The sequence below is a fragment of the Manacus candei genome, unplaced genomic scaffold (assembly GCF_025592945.1).
Source record: "Manacus candei isolate 608988 ecotype Guabito, Panama unplaced genomic scaffold, ASM2559294v1 h1tg000073l, whole genome shotgun sequence".
In the NCBI taxonomy this organism is placed as follows: domain Eukaryota; kingdom Metazoa; phylum Chordata; class Aves; order Passeriformes; family Pipridae; genus Manacus; species Manacus candei.
Window position 1 is genome coordinate 4,960,322 of NW_026138121.1, and position 17,588 is coordinate 4,977,909.

Sequence of the window (17,588 nt, forward strand, 5' to 3'; positions counted from 1 at the left end):
GAACGCACGGTAAGCTGGACTCAAGAATTCCAGACAATCCCTGTTGTGCGGGAGATCCAGTTGGCCGAGGTTGAGTTTCCCGAGCGACCCTCTGGAACTGCCTGACTTTGGACCCAAGTATTTGCTCCCAGATCCGCCAAGGGACCTTTTCCCACCTCCTTGACCTCCCCAAAACGCGCAGGTGGAAGGGAACCAAACCCCCGGGAATGTCGCCGGTCGTCTGGGATGAGTCGCCCAACCTCCCCCTCACCCCCCTCCCCTTGTGCCCCCCGTGCCTGCACCCCCAGAACCGTGGTACAAACCCCACTCCTGTATTTGGCATTTTGGGGCGCTCGGGGGGGTCACAGGGGTGGGGACACGGGGGGGACACGAAGTACAAAAGCCATGAGGGAGCTCCAGCCCCAAGAGGGTCCCTAAGGCCATGGTGGGGGGTGGGGGGCACAGGGGGCCCCCCCTGCCCCATCACAGCTCTCGGTCAGTGCTGCTGGACGAGCTCTTGAGTGGCACCGAGTCGAACCCGTCCGGCATCCGCTGTGGGGTGGGGACACTGAGGCACGGGGACAGCCTGTGGGGGGGAAACTGGGGCACGGGGACCCCCCCGTGGGGACACTGAGGCACAGAGACCTGCCAGAGAGGGGACACTGGGGCATGGGGACAGCCTGTGGGGACACTGAGGCACAGAGACCCGCCAGAGAGGGGACACTGGGGCATGGGGACAGCCTGTGGGGACACTGAGGCACAGAGACCCGCCAGAGAGGGGACACTGGGGCACGGGGACAGCCTGTGAGGAGAAACTGGGGCACGGGGACCCCCCCATGGGGACACTGAGGCACGGGACCCCAAGAAGGGGAAAATTGAGGCACAGGATTCCCCCCCAGGGGAAACTGAGGCACTGAGACCCCCAAAATCAGGGAAAGTGAGGCACAAAGACCCCCCCAGTGGGGAAACTGGGGCATGGAGGCCTCTGGTGATGGGGAAACTGAAGCACAGAGACATTCCGCCCCCAAGGGTGGGGACACTGAGGCACTGAGACCCCTGGGGGGGGGACACTGAGGCACTGAGACCCCTGGGGTGGGGACACTGAGGCACGGGGACAGCCTGTGGGGGGAAACTGAGACATGGAGACTCCCCGGGGGGGAACTGAGGCCCGGGGCACCCCCCAAGCCCCTCCCCTGCTGCGGCTCCTCCCGGGCCGTGCCCCCTCGTTCCCCCCTTACCTTGGCCTTCAGGGCCCGGAGTTTCCCGAAAAGCGACATTTCGGTGGCAAAGAGCAGCTCGTCCTCGGCGTCCTCGCCCTCCATGATGGCGCAGCTGTCGGGGGACGCCGCCTCTCCCTCCCGCGCCGCCGCGTCCATCACCAGCTTGGAATACTTGTATTCCAGCCTGGGAATGCAGGAGGTGCCATCACCCCCCCCCCCCGAGGCGACAGTGCCACCCCCCCCCAGCCCCGTGGCCGTCGCTCACTTTTGGGTCTTCTTCCAGAAATAGGCGGCGAGCGCGGCCAGCAGCACGGCCAGGCCCGTGCCCGTGGAAATTCCCACTTTGAGCCAAAAATCCACGCTCCGGCACGGCCGCGACTCCTGCGGGGGCAGCGCGACCCCCCCGTGGCACAGCCGCGGCTCCCGCCACACGTACGTGGTTTTCTGGGGAGGTAAATGGGCTTTAATGGGGTTTAGGGGTTCCTAAAACTCACCCTTGTGGGGCGGGGAGGGAGCTGGACCCCTGCCACATGGCAGTGGTTTTATGGGGAAGGGGAAATAGGGGGTTTAATGGGGTGGGGGGGGGTCTCAAAGCCCACCCCCGTGGTGTCGGGGCAGGACTGGGACCCCTCCACACATGGGTGGTTTAATGGGGGGGAAAGGACGTTTAATGGGGTTAAGGGTCCCCAAAGCCATCTCCGTGGCATTAGGGAGGGACCTGGACCCCCCCCTCGGGTCCCACCACGTGTAGTTGGTTTCATGGGGCGGGGAACGGAGGTTTAATGGGGTTTAGGGGTTTCAAACCCCATCCTGTGGCACAGATGCACCTCCCCACACACGTATGGGGGTTTCTGGGGGGGGAAATGGGGTCTAATGGGGTGGGGAGTCTCAAAGCCCACCCCCGTGGCGTTGGGGCAGGATCGGGACCCCTCTGCGTGGTGGTGGTTTTGTGGGGAGGGGGAAAGGATGTTTAATGGGGTAGGGGGTCCCAAAGCCCATCTTGTGGCACAGCCATGGGGCCTCCACATGGGGGTGGATTTCTGGGGGTGAAAAAGGGGTTTAATGGGGTTTAGGGGGTCCTAAAGCCCACCCCCCCTGGCGCCGGGGCGGGACCAGACCCCTCCATGCAGGGGTGGTTTTGAGGGAAGAGGAAACAGGGGGCTCAGTGGGGTGGAGGTCTCACAGCCCAGGCAGGTGGGTGGATTTCTGAGGAGGGGGAGAAGGGGCTTGGGGTGGGGGTCACGTACCTGAACACCCCCTATGCAGGCGCCGGGGATGGCCCGGTAGTGGGAGGGGGTGCAGCGGGGACAGCCCTGAGGGGACACCCACAGCAGGTGGAAGGTGCAGCCATCACAGGTGCCTTCGGGGCATTTGCTGGGGGAGGACAAGGGGGGTCAAGTGGTGGTGACACCATAGGGTGACACCACGGGGGGGGGACAGGGATAGGAGCAGGAGGGTCCCCCAAGTGAAGCAGCCCAGGGATGTCCCTCTCTGCCAGCAGAAGATGGGGGGAGTCATCCTGGGGGTGCCCACAAAGCCCCCCCCATGGGTCCCCAATGTCCTCCCCCCCACCTGAGGACAGCCAGGGTGACATCCCAGGGTGGGGGAATGGTGACAGAGATGTCCCCAAAGAGAAGCACCCCAGGCTCCCTGCCAGCACAAGATATAGGGTCACCCTGGGGGTCCCCAAAGCCCCCCCTGGGGTCCCCAGTGTGTTCCGCCCCCCCCCCCACCTGGGGACAGTCAGGGTGCCAGTGACACAGCCATAGTGACACCCCACGCTCAAGACACCGTGACAGGGGTGTCCCGAAAGTGAAGCACCCCAGGGATGTGTCCCTCTCTATAGGTGATGTGGGGGGGTCATCCTGGGGGTCCCCAAACCCCCTTGGCATCCCCGGTGTCCCCCCCCACACCTGGGGACAGCCGGGGTGACGCCCCAAGGTTGGGGACATCACGACACCAGTGTCCCCAAAGTGAAGCACCCTAGGGACCAGCCCACCCCAGCAGGAGATGGTGGGGTCCTCAAAGCCCCCCCCAGGGTCCCCAGTGTCCCCCCCCACCTGGGGACAACCAGGGTGCCACTGGGGGGGCTCAGGGGGTCACAGCGCAGGCGGAGGGTGGTGGCCCTGCCACTGGTGCAGGGCTGTGTGACATCATTGGACCTGCCAGGGGACACGGGGTGTCAGGGGGATGCTGGGGACACGGTGGGGTGTCCCCCCCATCCCTGCCCCCACCTGAAGAAGAAGATGACGTCGGGCAGGTCGGAATGGCTGCCTGGGAACAGCTCCGGGGGGGACACGACGCCATCCAGCACCGCGCTGGTGGTGACACCTGGGGGACATGGGGCCATCCCCGTGGTGTCCCCGGGCCACCAACAAGTCCCAGGGTTGTCTCCAATCACACCAGGGTGTCCCCAGTCACACAAGGGTGTCCCAGCATTGCCGAGGTGTCCTTGTCCCACCAGGGTGTCCCATTCCCAGTATCTCTCACCCAGCAGGGTGTCCCCCACGGTGGCCCATTCCCAGTATCCCAGTCCCTCACCCAGCAGGGTGTCTCATTCCCCTTCCCAGTATCACATTCCCAGTGTCCCATTCCCGGTCCCACAGCCAGCAGGGTATCCCACTCCCAGTATGCTGTTCCTGGTATCCCATTCCCAGTATCCCTCACCCAGCAGGGTGTCCCCCAGGCTCACGGGCTGGGAGGACACGGCCCCGCGGGCCCCGGCGCTGTCGGGGGGCACAACGATGGCCTGGCACACGTAGGATGTCACCCGGCGGGCGGGGGCCCCCCCCCGGCCCTGCGGCACCGAGTCGGCACACGAGGCCTTCTTCCTGCCCTGGGGACACACAGCACGCCTGGCACACGCCTGGCACACGCCTGGCACACGCCTGGCACACGCGGCACGCCTGGCACATGCAGGGCACACGTGGCATGCCTGGCACACGCCTGGCACACGCCTGGCACACGCAGGGCATGCCTGGCACACATGGGGCACATGCGCAGTACACACCTGGTACACACGGGGCACAGAGGGGGCACACGCAGCAGAGTGTGTTCCCATGTGTGTGCCCGTGTGCCTGTGGCCACCCTCCCGCATGCCCAGGCATGTTCCCATGTGTGAACATGTGTGTTCCTGTGCCCTCCTCTCGGTGTTCCCATGTGTGTACCCGTGGGCCGGTGGCCACCCTCCCATGTGCTCAGGCGTGTTGCCATGTGTGCACACATCTGTTCCTGTGCCTCTCTCTCTGTGTTCCCATGTGTGCACACGTGTGTTCCCATGCCCCCTCTGTGTTCCCATGTGTGCACACGTGTGTTCCCGTGCCCCTCTCTCTCTGTGTTCCCATGTGTGCACACGTGTGTTCCCGTGCCCCTCTCTCTCTGTGCCCCCCGTCCCGCATGCCCAGCTGTGTCCCGGCCGTGCCCCACCTGGTGGCCGCAGGGGTTGAGCTGGAAGCGGTGGCTGTAGCGCAGCCCTTTGGGGGTGAAGCTGGGCCCGGTGCCCACCTCCAGCCCCATACCCAGTGCAGGGAACTCGTAGAGCAGCGTCCGGCCGGGCAGGGACAGGGACAGGCTGCAGTTGTTGTAGCACAAGGAGCGCAGCTGGGGACAAGGACACAGTCAGGGACCGGGATGGGGACAGGGAAAGGAGCACAGGGACATAGGGACAAGGGGTCAAAGACAGGGATAGTGGTCAGGGACAGAGGGATAGGGACAAGGAGAGGGGGCTCAGGGGTGGATGTGGCACCCACTGGGGACACCCCTGTGGGCACCCCAGGGAGCTGGCACTGCCCCTCAGGGACAGGGGACATGTGGTGTCACCCACTGGGGTCATAAAATGTCACCCACTCAGGGTCACCCACCTCACACTCACCCTGTCACCCCCCTGGGATGTCCAGGGGAGCTGATGTCACCCACCCTGTCACCTCCCTGGGATGGCTGGAGGGCTGGTGTCACCTCCCTGGGGACAGTTGGGGATTGGCATCACCCATCCAGGCATCACCCACCTAGGATGGCCAAGGGAGCTAGTGTCACCCACCCTGTCACCCACCCAGGATGGCCGGGAGGGGCTGGTGTCACCCACCCAGGGTCAGACACTTTCACCTCCCTGGGAACAGCTGAGGGGGGCTGACATCACCACCCAGGCAGTGTCACCTGCCCAGGACAGCTGGGGGACCTGGTGCCACCCGCCCATGACAGTGTCACTCTCCTGGAACTGCCCAGTGCTGCCCCTGGGGAACCACTGGGGATACGCACCTGGTTGCTGCGAGTGCCGGGCCCGCAGGGGTGGCACAAGGGGGTCCCTCCCGAGGGGGGTCCCCGCAGGACAGTGCCAGGGGGGCAGGGCTGGCAGGTCCCCGTGGGGTCCAGGGCACTGCCGGGGGGGCAGGGGGCACAGGGGCCCGTGGGCTGGGGGGCACAGCGGCGGCAGAAGGAGGCCACCCCCCCCAGCACGTTGGTGACGTTGATGCTGTACAGCTTGGCCACGTCACCCGTGTAGCGCCGGCCCTGCGGGAGACATGAGTGTTACCAGGGCAGGAGTGTCCCCTGGAGTGTCCCCTGGAGTGTCCTCTGGGCAGGAGTGACCCCTGGGTGGGAGTGTCTTGGTGGATGGCAACAGGGAAAAGGGCAGTAATTCCCACTGTTTGGGGATTCCCTTGGCCTTCAGAATGTCCCAAAAGGGAGAAGAGGACACCCCTGGGACTCTCAAAGGGAAGAGGGCACCCCCCAAAGGGAAGAGGAGGCACCCCAGGAAACCCTCTAAGGAATATGGGACCCCCCCAGGCCCTCCCCAAGGGAAGGGGGGACACCCTGGGACCCCCCAAAGGGATGAGGGGACCCCCCACCCGGCCCTCACCGGTTGGTGGTAGGGGGTGCGCTGGAAGGCCCAGGTGAAGCTCAGGGTGCCGTTGTGCTGCACCACGTACGTGTAGGATCGTCGGCCCGTGGAGCCCCTCCAGGTCTCCACCGGGCTGGTGGCACGGGAGTTCACACCCTGCGGGGACAGCGACAGTGTCCCCTGCATGTCCCAAAGGCTCTCTGCCGGCAGGGACACTGGGGACCCCGAGGAGGGGCTCTGGGGACCCCCAAGGTGCCCCAAACCTCTCCTGCTGGCGGGGAGGGGCTGATCCCCTGGGTGTTTCACTTTGGGGACATCACTGTCACAGTGTCCTCAACTTTGGGGTGTCACCCTGGCTGTGCCCAGGTTTGGGGGAGGGACAGTGGGGACCCCGAGTTTGGGGACCCCCAGGGTGACCCCTCCATCTCCTGCTGGGAGGGAGGGACACATCCCTGGGGTGTTTCACTTTGGGGACACCACTGTTACAGTGTCCCCCCCAAACCCAGTGTGATCCCCCTAAATACGTGTCCCCCCGCTCACCACCATGAATGGGGGACACCACTGTCACAGTGTCCCCCCAAACCCGGGGCGACCCCCCGAAGTGCCCCCCGCTCACCACCATGAATGGGGACACTGTGACAGCAGTGACCCCCCTCAAACCCGAGGTTACCCCCCAAAGTGCCCCCACTCACCACCATGAAGTAGAGCTCGCAGCCCACACTGCAGACAGTCTCGAACACGAAGGTGATCCTTCCCACCTCCCGGCTCTCCATGTCCTCCAGCACCGGGCTGGGAGGGCTGGGCACAGCGTGGGGACAGCGTGGGGACACTGCCAGCCCCGCCGCACGGCCGCACCCCCCGGCCGCAGGGACACCCCCTCACCTGAAGCCCGGCACCACCAGCGTGAGGATCATGAAGTCGCTGTCGGAGGCTCCGGCCGCCGTGTAGATGAAGTCCCCGGCTACCTCCCAGCCTGCGGGGACACGGCGGCGCTTGTGGGGCCCCGGCTGTGCCCGGGGAGGGGACAGGGAGGGGTCAGGGAGGGGACGGCCCCCTGTACCTGCGACGCCCTTGTACTCGAAGCTGATGCCGCTGAGCACGGTGGTCTCCATGTTGGGGGGCAAGACGTTCCACCACTTGTACTCCAGGCCCAGCGCGGGCTCCGTGCCCGGCGGGCACGACAGGCAGGCTGGGGACACGAGGGGACAACCCTGCACCGAGGTGGCACCCCCACCTCCCCCCCGGCAGCTCCAGGGACCCCGGTCATCCCTTGGGGACAATTATAGAGACAGGAGGGGACAGCCCCTTTGCCCTGGCAGCTCTGGGGACCCTGGTCGCCCCTTGAGGACAATGACAGGGATATCCTTAGCGGAGCTATGGGGACGGGACAACCCCACCCTGGGGTGGCACCCACCTTCCCCCCCCGGCAGTTCGGGGTGGCCCGGTAACCCCCCTGGGGGACAATGATGGGGACAGGAGGGGACAGCCCTGCCCCCAGGACGCCACCCCCCTCCTGCCGGCAGCTCGGGGTGTCCCTGTTGCCCCCCGGGAACGCTCCGGGGCGGCCTTACCGGAGCCGTTGGAGAAGGAGCCGCGGGGACAAGGCTGGCAGGAGCCCCTGGCGCCCTTGGCAAAGCCGGGGTTGCAGGGGGGGCACCGCGACCTGCCCCCCGAGGGCGGCAGCCGGGCCGCCCGCGGCAGCTCCTCGCTGCAGATCTTAGGCTCTGCCCACTTGTACATCAGCTGCGTCTGCCGGGGCACCGCGTGAGGGGGGGGACACCCACAGGGGACACCCGCAGGGGACGGGGGGGCCGCCCCGGGGGTCCCCGCGGTACCTCCCCGCCGGCGTCACAGGCCGTGTGGGTGTAGAAGAAATCCTTGTCCGTGCAGGGGGGACGCGGTTTGCAGGACCCCGAGCCAGGCTCTGCCGGGGGTGGACACGGGGGTGAGGGGCCGGGGGACCTCAACGCTGTCCCCAACACGGGGGGGGTCCGTGTCCCCCATCCCAGCCAAGGGACACCGAGTCCTCCCTGTCCCCTGCATCACCTTCCCCAGGGACACCCCCACAGCACAATGTGGGGGGACAGGGGCACCCCCAAGGCCACCAGCTCTGGCGTGGGGACTCCCGGGTGTCCCCTCTTCCCAGCAGAGGTGTCGGTCGTGAGGGGACCCCAACCCACCACGGGATGTCGGGTCCTCCCTGCTCCCCACATCATCTCTCTCTCCCCCTGGGGCACGGACTGGGGGGGACAAAGGGACCCCTAAAGCTGCCACCTCCGGGTGTGGGGACCCCCAAATGTCCCCTTTCCCCAGTGCAGATGTTGGGCTTGCAAAGGGACCCCAACCCTACCCCCACTGTGGGATGGCAGGTCCCCCCGTTCCCCCACATCACCTCTCCCTTCCCCAGGGCACAGAGTGGGGGGGACAAGGGGACTCCCAGAGCTGCCACCTCTGTGTGTGGGGACCCCAAGGGGTCCACTCTCAGCAATGTAAACACCAGGCTCACAAGGGGATCCCAATCCTGTCCCCTCCACAGAATGTCGGGTCCCCCCTGCTCCCCCCATCACCTCTCCCATCCCAGACCGGGAGGACAAGGGGCCCCCCAAAGCCGCCCCCCGCGGGCGCGGACACCCCGGGGTGTCCCCCCTCACCGGCGTAGGAGTCGGGCTCGCAGGGCTGGCAGGCGGTGGCCCCTTTCCCGGAGAAGGTGTCGGCGGGGCAAGGCTGGCAGGAGGCGGCGCCGGGCGCGGGGGCGAACGTGCCGGGCTTGCAGGGGAAGCACTCGGAGGTGAACGCGACCCCTGGGGAGGGCAGGGGGCTCAGGGGGGGCGGGGAGGGGGGGCGCGGGACCCTCTCGGGCCCCTCCCTGCCCGCCCCCACCCACCTGTGATGCCGATGTTCCTCACCAGCACCGGTTTGGGCGCCTTGGACCACACGGAGAAGGCGGTGGTGCGCCAGTACAGCACGTTGTTCCCGCGGCTCAGCTCCACCTGGGAAACGGGGAGCCCGCTCGATCGGGGGGGGCCGCGGCCGGGGAGGAGGTCGGCACCGCAGGGGGGTCCCGCTGCCAGGGAGGGGGTGGGGACTATGGGGGGGGGGGGGGGGTCCCACTGCTGGGGGGGGTTGAGACCATGGGTGGGGGGTCCCACGGCCAGGGAAGGGGTTGGGATCATGGGTGGGGGGTTGGCACCAGGGATGGGGGGGGTCCCACGGCCAGGGAAGAAGTTGGAAATAGGGATGGGGGGTCCTGCTGCCGGGAAGGGGTTGGCACCACGGGGGAGGGTCCTGTTGCCGCGGGGCAATTGGCACCATGGGGTGTGTGTGTGGGGGTCCTGCTGCCAGATACGAGGGTGGTACCGAGAATGGGGGGGCCCTGCTTTTGGGGAGGGGGTTGGCACCATGGGTGGGGGGTCCTGCTGCTGGGAAGGGGCAGGCACCGCAGGGGGTGGTCCCAGTGCCAGGGAAGGGGTTGGGATCAGCGGGGGGGGGTCCTATGGTTGGGGGGGTTGGCACAGTGGGGGGGCGCATAGTCCCCTCTCTGCCATCACCCTCCGCCCCCTTTGCTCCTCGGGGAGCACCTTGTCCCCAGGCGAGGGGCCGGGACCCCCGGGGTCCCCTCCCCCACTCACGCTGTGGAATTCCCAGCCCTTCTCCGTCGTTCTCATCCACCGGGATTCCTCCACCGTAGGCTGGCACTGGTCATTCTGCACCTGCGGGGGCGGGGTCAGGGACCCCCTGTCCCCACGGACCCCCTCGTCCCCATGGACCTCCCTCCATCCCCAGAGATCCCCCCTGTCCACAGGAACGCCACTGCGCCCCCAGGGAATTTTCCTGTGTCCTCAGGGCCCCTCCCGTGTCCCAAGAGACCTCTCCATGTCCCCAGGGACCACTGCCATGTCCGAAAAGACCCCTCCCACGCCCCCAGAGACCCTTGACATGGCCCCAGGCAACCCTCATCAGGTGATCTCAGGTCCCCAGGGCCCCTCCCCTGTCTCAAGAGACCCCTCCACGTCCCCAGGACCCTCCACCATGTCCCCAGGGACCCCTGACATGGTCCCGGGCAACCCCTCAGGTGACCCTCAGGTCACCAAGGACCCCTCCCCTGTCCCTCAGGCCCCTCCCATGTCCCCAAACACCCCTCCCCTGTCCCAAAATACCCCTCATGTCCCAAGAGACCCCTCCCACTTCCCGAGCCCCCTCCCCTGTCCCAAGACACCCCTCCCTTGTCCAAAGACGCCCCCCCCACCCCCAGGGCCCTCTGTCACGGCCCCGGGCACCCCCTGAGATGCCCAGGTGACCCCCCAGCACCCACGAAGAACTCGAAGATGATGCTGCTGTCGGGGTACAGGTACTCGAAGGTGACAGTCCCCGCCTGCTTGAGGCTCACGGCGAACATGAGCGTGGCCGTGCACTCATCCGTGTTCGAGGCCACGTAGTCCCCCCGGGGCACCCATGTTGACCTGGGGAGGGACACAGCCCCAGAGGGTCCTGTGGCCATTCCAGGTAGGAATGGGGGGGTGAGACCGGCCAGGAGGGCCCCTGGGGAGCAGGGACGGGGTGGGGGACACGGGGGGGTGGGGTGAGTGGGGGTTGGGACAAACCGGGAGGTTTGGGGGTTGTTGGTACAACTGGGAGGGGTTGGGAGTTGTTGGGACAACCAGAGTGTTTGGTGGGTGTTGGTACAACCAGAGGGGTTAGGGGTTGTTGGTACAACTGGAGTGTTTGGGGGTTGTTACATCTGGGAGGTTTGGGGGTTGTTGGTGGAACTGAGAGGGGTTGGTAGGTGTTGGGACAACTGGAAGGGTTCAGAGGCTGTTGGTGCAACCAGGAGGACCCCCTTGAGTGCTGTGGGGACTCCCGTGGGTGCCACATCCTAGTGCCACATCCTGGTTTCGCACCCCAGTGCGCCATCCCAGTGTCACATCCTGAAGCCACGTCCCACTGTCACATCCTGGTGCCCCCTCCTGGTTTCCTCCTGTTGCCCCATCCCAGTACCTGGTTTCCCATCCCAGTGCCCATCCCAGTGCCACATTCCATATCCTGGTTTCCCATCCCAGTGCCCCCATCTGGGTGTCTCATCCTGGTGCCTGGTGCCCCATCCCAGTGCCCCATCTCAGTGTCCCAACCCAGTGCCACATCCCAGTATCCCATCCTAGTGCCCCCTCCTGGTTTCCCATCCCAGTTTCCCATCCTGTTGCCCCATCCTGGTGCCCCTCCCAGTTTCCCATCCCCTATCTTGGTTTCCCATCCCAGTGTCCCACCCTGTTTTCCCCATCCGGGTTTCCCATCCCGGTTTCCCATCCCATATCCTGGTTTCCCGGTTTCCGCTCCCAGTTGCCCCTGCGGTTCCTCACCCGCTGCAGTTCCCAGCGGTGTTCCCGGGCCCCTCCTGCAGCTCCAGGTTGGTGGCCACGTTGGCGAACCCGCGGGGCACCTCGTCCCACTCGTCGAAGCGGACACCGGTGCCCAGCGAGTAGGTGCCAGCGGCGCAGGGGCGGCACGACTGCGCCTGCATCTCCAGGAACTCGCCTGCCTTGCAGGAGAACGCTGCCCACGGAAACCGGGATCGCAGGGAATGCCCCCCAGTCCCCCCGGGGGTGCTTCAGCCTCACCATCCTCAGCTCCACCTTCCCGGGTGCTCCCAGCAGGAGGATCCCCCATCCTGCCCATCCCACAAAGGAACTCCCCCCAATTTATGGGGTTTGGCACCTGACCCGCAGTGCTTCCCAATCCAGGCGGGATGGGACGCCTGGGCACAGAGACAGGGCACCCCCAGGGTGTGGGGGAGTTGGGATTCCCATCCTGCTCATCCCATTTGGTGCCTCTGTGTGTGGGATTCCCACCCCTCTCATCCCATCCCAGTGCATGTGTGTTATTCCCGTCCCTCCCATCCCATCCCAGGGACTGTGCGTGTGATTCCCACTCCATCCCAGTGCATGTGTGTTATTCCCATCCTTCTCATCCCATCCCAGGCACTCCATGTCTGTTATTCCCATCTCACCCAATCCCAGTGTAATTCCCACCCATCCCATCCCAGTGTTGTTCCCATCCCACCCCTCCCACTCCATCCCAGGCACTGCATGCGTGTTATTCCCACCCAATCCCGGTGTGATTCCCTGCTCTCCCACCCCATCCCAGACGCTCCATGTCTGTTATTCCCATTCAATTCCAGTGTGATCCCCTGTTCTCCCATCCCATCCCAGGCACTCCATGTGTGTTATTCCCACCCCTCCCATCCCATCCCATCCCATCCCACAGGTGCTATCCCGGCCGTTCCCGGCACTCACCGCACTCAGTGCCGCGGACAGGGTCGGGCAGGCCGGTGCAGAGCCCGGGGCTGTGTGGCACTGCCACCCTCCAGCGCGACCCGGCGCTGTCACACGCCGTGTACTCGTAGTGGTACTCGGACTGCGGGGGGGGGCACAGGGACAGCACGGGGGGAGCTGCCCTCGGGACCCCCGTGCTGCCCCCGCCAGGGCTGCACCCCCACCGTGCCCCCCAGACAGGGGTGTGCCCGCCAGGAGGGGCCGCACCCCCACCCTGTGCCCCCCAGGAAAGGCTGTACCCCCACCTCGTGGTGGTGGGATTCTGGGGGTGCAGGATGCTGGGAAATAGGGGTGCTCAGAGTGGGGGGTGCTCTGGGAAGGGGTGCCCAAGGAGGAGGGTGCTGGGGAATGGGGGTGCTCAATGTGGGGGTGCTCGTGGGGGGGCGGGCATTAGGGGGGTGCAGGATGATGGGAACCGGGGGGGCTCAGGGTGGGGGTGCCCAGGGTGGGGATGCTCTGGGTGGAGGGTGCTGGGCAATGATGGGGCTCAGGGTGGGGTCAGGGAGTGTGGGGGTTCCAGGGGGTGCCGGGGTGGGGGCTGCCTGTCTGGGGGGGTCGCTGCAGGCAAGACTTCAGACAGCACGACCCTCCCCCCCCAAGGACCTGCCCCCTCAGCCACCAAACCCCAGGGAGGGCCGGGGGGTCACCCGAGACCCCGCCCCCGACACCCCACGGGGCGACACAGCGGCGGGGCCACCCTGTGCCCCCTCCCCGGAGTGGGGGGGGACACCCCGCCCTGTCGCAGCCTTAGGGTGGCCGAGCCGGTGACACGCGAGGTTCCTCAAACACCGGGGGGTCCTGGGGGGCACCGGGGACAGCGGGGGCACCGTGACCCCCCCATCCCACCGGCTGTGCCAGGCTGGGAGCGGCTCAAGGCCGGCGGGGAGGTGATACAGGGGAGGTGACACCGGGGACAGACACGGCGTGGGCAGGACCAAGGACGGCGCTGGGGGAGGGAACGGGGTTTGGGGGACGGGGTCGGGGGGAGACCCTCCACCCTCCGCACAGCTCTGGGGTGTCCAGGGGGCACGGGGGGGCAGGTGTGCAGGGTACAGGGGGAAGCTCACCACCCAGTTCTGGGGTGTTGGGGCACAGGGGTACAGGGGGCACAGGGGGGTGGGCATAGGGTACAGGGGGAGCCCCCCATCCCTCACAGCAGCTCTGAGGTGTCAGGCAGGGGTGGTACCGGGTACAGGGGGCACAGGGTACTGGGTACAAGGGGGAGCCCCTCACCCTCACACAGCTCTGGGGTGGTGGGGCACGGCGGGTAGGGGGGGCACAAGGGGTGGGCACTGGGTGTAGGGGGAGCCCCCCACCCCCGCGCAGCCCTGGGCTGGCAGAGCGCGGTGGTTTGTGCTCCCGGCGGCTGCCGGAGCGTGGCAGGTTGATGGGAAAACAACCGCTTTGATGTTCCCGTCAGCTGGAAACGGCGGCGATGGGGGGAAGGAAAAGGGGGGATAGGGAGGGGAGAAAAGGGGGGTAGAAGGGAAAAGGGGGGATGAGACGTGTCTGCAGCACCCCCCGCCCGTATCTGGGCAGCCCCGAGACCCCCCCAACCCCGCATAGGGCACAGAGGAGGGTCCTCTCACCCTGGGGGTACCCAGGGGGTCACCCCAGCTTTGAGCAGCCCCGAACCCCCCATCGCTGTCGCTCCCGAGGGATCCCCTTGGGGAGAAGGTTTTTTTTCCCCCTCTTCCTAAACTTTTCTTAGGTTGTTTTTTTTTTTTTAATCTAAATAAATTGACCTAATTCAGCCGCGGGGTGGCCCGGGGGGGCGAAGGGGGGGCACTCCGAGGTGTCACTGTCACCCTGCTCCGGCCGGGGGGGAGCGGGGCTGTCCCTAGGGAGGGACAGAGACAGGGGACACCCCCCCGCCGCGGGGAGCCGGTCCCTGGCGGGGACAGGTGCCAGCTCTGCTCTATTGTTCCCAGCTCCGGATCGTGGAACACGGACAAAAAAACTGGATCACGGCGCGAAAAACATTCCTGGCCCAGATTAAAAAGCAGCCGCAGGTCTGGGGGGGGAAAGGGGGGAGAACAGCGGGGGGGGGCACCCCAGGGAGGTGATCTGGGGGTTCACCCGCTGTCCCCGAGGCGGGCAGAGCCCAGCGAGTGACAGATCCCCCGGTTTTTCCTCGCAGGACACTTTGGCCACCGCGTGCCGGGCTGGGAATGGCACGTGGCCACTGGGAATGTCCCCCCCTCCCTTTCCTTGTCACCCCGCCCTTCCCAACAGCGCTCGGGGAGGGTTTGGGGCCACCAGAATGTGTGTGAGGGGTTGGGATCTGGCGGCAGCGATAGGGTGACACCACTTGGGGTCCCCCCAGGAGACCCTTGGAGTCTGTCAAGGCCCCCCCCTCCCCAAGGGTTCGCCCCGCTGCAAGGACCCCCATTCCCTCCCTGTCCCCCCCGCGCTCCGGGGCTCCGGTTCATGTCCCGGGGGGTGTGTGAGGAATTCGGGGGGGTTGTGCCCCCCCGCCATCCCCGGTGTCGGTACCTCCTTGCAGACGTGCAGCTGCTCCGCGGCGCGTCCCGGGGACGCGGTGACAGCGAGACACAGCAGCGCCAGCGGCGCCCACCGGGCTCGGGCTCCGGCTCCGGCCATGGCGGCGGCAACGGCGGCAACGGCGGCAACGGCGGCGGCTCCGCGGCCCGAGCGGCACCGGCACAGCCCCGCCCCCGCCAACCGCCCGCCCCCCGCGCACCGGCGGCACCTGCGCCGGGAACGGGAACCGGAATGGGAACGGGAATGGGAACGGGAACAGCACCTGCGCCCGCCCCCCGCAACGGGAACGGGAATGGGAACGGCCATCACCCGCTGGGATCGGGATCAACACCCCCGGGAACGGCACCTGCGTCCGCCAACGGGAATAGGAACACAACCCCCGGGAACAGGAACGGAGCCACCGGGAACGGCACCGGGAATGTGAACCGAGCCCCCAAGAACCAGCACCAGGCACTGGGAATGGTACTGGGAACGGAGCCCCCAGGAATGGCACCGCTAGCGGGAACGGAACCGCCGGGAATGGTACTGGGAACGATCTCCGGCATCGCCCTCGGGAACGGCAGCCACGGGAACGGGCCCGGGAGTCGGCACCGGGAATGTCATTGATGGGAACGGCACCCGGCATCGGTACCGGGAACAGAGACACGACAATGGAACCCCCGGGAATGACATCCCGGGAATGACACCGGGCATCGGCAGTGTTTTCCATGGAAACAGCATCGGGAGTCATCCCCGGGAACGGCACCAAGCGTCATCCCCGGAACGTATTCCCGGGAACGGCATCGGGCATCACCCCTGGGAGGTATCCCTGGGAACGGAATCCCGGCACCGGGACCAGCCACGGGCATCACCCGCGGGAGGTATCCCCGGGAACGGCCCCGCCCCAAGCATCATTCCCAGGACGTTATTCCGGGAACGGCCCAGGATATCACCTCCCGCTCCGGGAACGGCCCTTCCTCCCACCCCCCCCAGGGCTGGGGGGACACCGGGACGGGGGTCCAGGGGGCTCACGGGTCCCCCCACGCCCCCGAGCCGCCCCCACCCCCACGGGCGTGTCGCCGCCGTGTCCCCCCCGGGCCGTGTCCCCGCGAGGCAGGGCCGGCCCCGGGGACTGGAGGGGACAGGACTGGGGGACACACACACGTGTTCTGGACATGGGAGACACAGGGAGGGGACAGAGCTGATATGGGGATAGAGGAAGATGGGGACACTGGGACATGGGGACACAGGAGATATGAGAACATGAGGGACACGAGGACACTGAGGGACAGAGCTGATGTGGGGCACAGGGGGACACAAAGGGGTTGTAGGGGACACAGGGGCCATAGGGACACAGGGGGACATGGGGGATACAGGGGATATGGGGGCATAAGGGGACACTGGTGACATGGGAACAAAGGGGACACAGAGGGACACGGCTGACATGGGGACACGGAGGGACAGGGGGGCCCAGCTCTGTCTGTGGTGGTACAGGTAGTGTGGGCACGGGGGACACACCCATGGGGAGGGGACACATGTGTCCCCAGGGCAGCCCAGGGACAGCCCCGGGATGCGGTGGCAGGGGGTGGCCATGTCCCACCCTGGGCTGCCCTGGGGACACCTCACACACAGAGCCCCCCCAGGACAGTGTCCCCCCTTCCGGGGTGTCCCCACAGCAGGGCCACCACGGCTGCTCCTCCTGGCAGTGCCAGCACTGCAGCTGTCCCCTGGGCACCACCGTGGCCTTGTCACTGCCACACCTGTCCCCTGGGCACCACTGCGGTTGTCCCCTTGTGGCCACCCCCTTGTCACTGCCATGGCCATCGCTTGGTCACCACCATGGTGACTTGTCCCCTATCGCCACCACAGCTGTTCCCATGTCACCATGGTGGCTGTCCCCTGGTAACCATCAAGGCATTGTCACCACTGTTGCCATCTCCTGGTCACCCCGTGGCTGTGCCCTCGTGGCCACCCCCTTGTCGCCACTATGGCTGCCCCTCTGTCACCATGGCCATCCCCTTGTCACTACTGTGACTGTTCCATGGTCATCATCATGGTCTTGTCACCACCATGGCTGTCCCTTTGTCACCAGCACAGTGGTCCTCTTGTCATCACCGTGGCCATCCCTTGGTCACCACCACGGCTGTGCCCTGGTCAGCACCATGACTGTCCCTGTCAACGTGGTGGCTGTTCCTTTGTCACCACGGCCATCCCCGTGTCCCCACAGAGGCCACACCAGGGTGTCCCTGCCGCGTGTCACACGGACCCTCCAGGGCCGTGGGTGAGGCCCTTGCGCCCCGCAGGGCCCCGGGGGACGAGGCAGGGCCGCATCCCCCCCGCCGGTCGCGGTACCCCCCCGGGGTTCTGTGGCCGCGGGCTCGGGTCAGAATCGCAGGGCGCTCACGGGCCGGGGCAGTGCCCTGGGCCTCGCCTATCTGATCGACTCATCCCGCCCGGCCCAGCCGCACAGCGCCCCAGGGGCTTCGCGGCGCCTTCTTCTCACCTCGGCCCGGCGGGGCCCGGCCGATCGAATAAGATCAATGTGTAGGGGGAGGGGGCTGGCGCCTCACTTACGGACTCTCACACCCCTCACACGCCCTTACACACTCACACGGCCCGTTACATGCTCCATTCACACACACATGCCCTCACACACACATGCCCTCACACACACATGCCCTCACACACACATGCCCACACACACACATGCCCACACACACACATGCCCACACACACACATGC

General features: G+C 66.6%; 1 protein-coding gene and 1 non-coding gene across 4 annotated transcripts; both read right to left on the minus strand.

Moving 5' to 3' along the window:
* Positions 1–295: 295 nt before the first annotated feature.
* On the minus strand, positions 296–14,996 carry ELAPOR1 (endosome-lysosome associated apoptosis and autophagy regulator 1). 3 transcript variants are annotated; one of them, XM_051808727.1, is made up of 22 exons: positions 14,859–14,996; positions 12,324–12,444; positions 11,391–11,583; positions 10,349–10,496; positions 9,666–9,746; positions 8,921–9,026; positions 8,688–8,837; positions 7,872–7,960; positions 7,608–7,785; positions 7,097–7,225; positions 6,919–7,009; positions 6,729–6,834; positions 6,055–6,192; positions 5,454–5,705; positions 4,626–4,799; positions 3,867–4,035; positions 3,434–3,530; positions 3,260–3,361; positions 2,447–2,573; positions 1,465–1,643; positions 1,218–1,383; positions 296–531 (listed from the first exon to the last, which is right to left on the minus strand). In XM_051808727.1, the coding sequence occupies exons 1-22, from the start codon at positions 14,964–14,966 to the stop codon at positions 463–465; spliced, it is 2,973 nt and encodes a 990-aa protein (XP_051664687.1). In that variant the 5' UTR covers positions 14,967–14,996; the 3' UTR covers positions 296–462. The 3 variants fall into 3 exon arrangements, with proteins under 3 accessions (XP_051664687.1, XP_051664686.1, XP_051664688.1); XM_051808726.1 differs by having other exon boundaries at positions 297–579; XM_051808728.1 differs by lacking the exons at positions 12,324–12,444; positions 14,859–14,996 and adding an exon at positions 12,134–12,224 and having other exon boundaries at positions 297–579; positions 11,391–12,032.
* Positions 14,997–17,224: 2,228 nt separating this feature from the next.
* LOC127480663 (small Cajal body-specific RNA 2) lies at positions 17,225–17,540 on the minus strand. The gene has a single exon (XR_007907976.1). It is a non-coding gene; the product is annotated as a small Cajal body-specific RNA 2 (non-coding RNA).
* Positions 17,541–17,588: the final 48 nt, after the last annotated feature.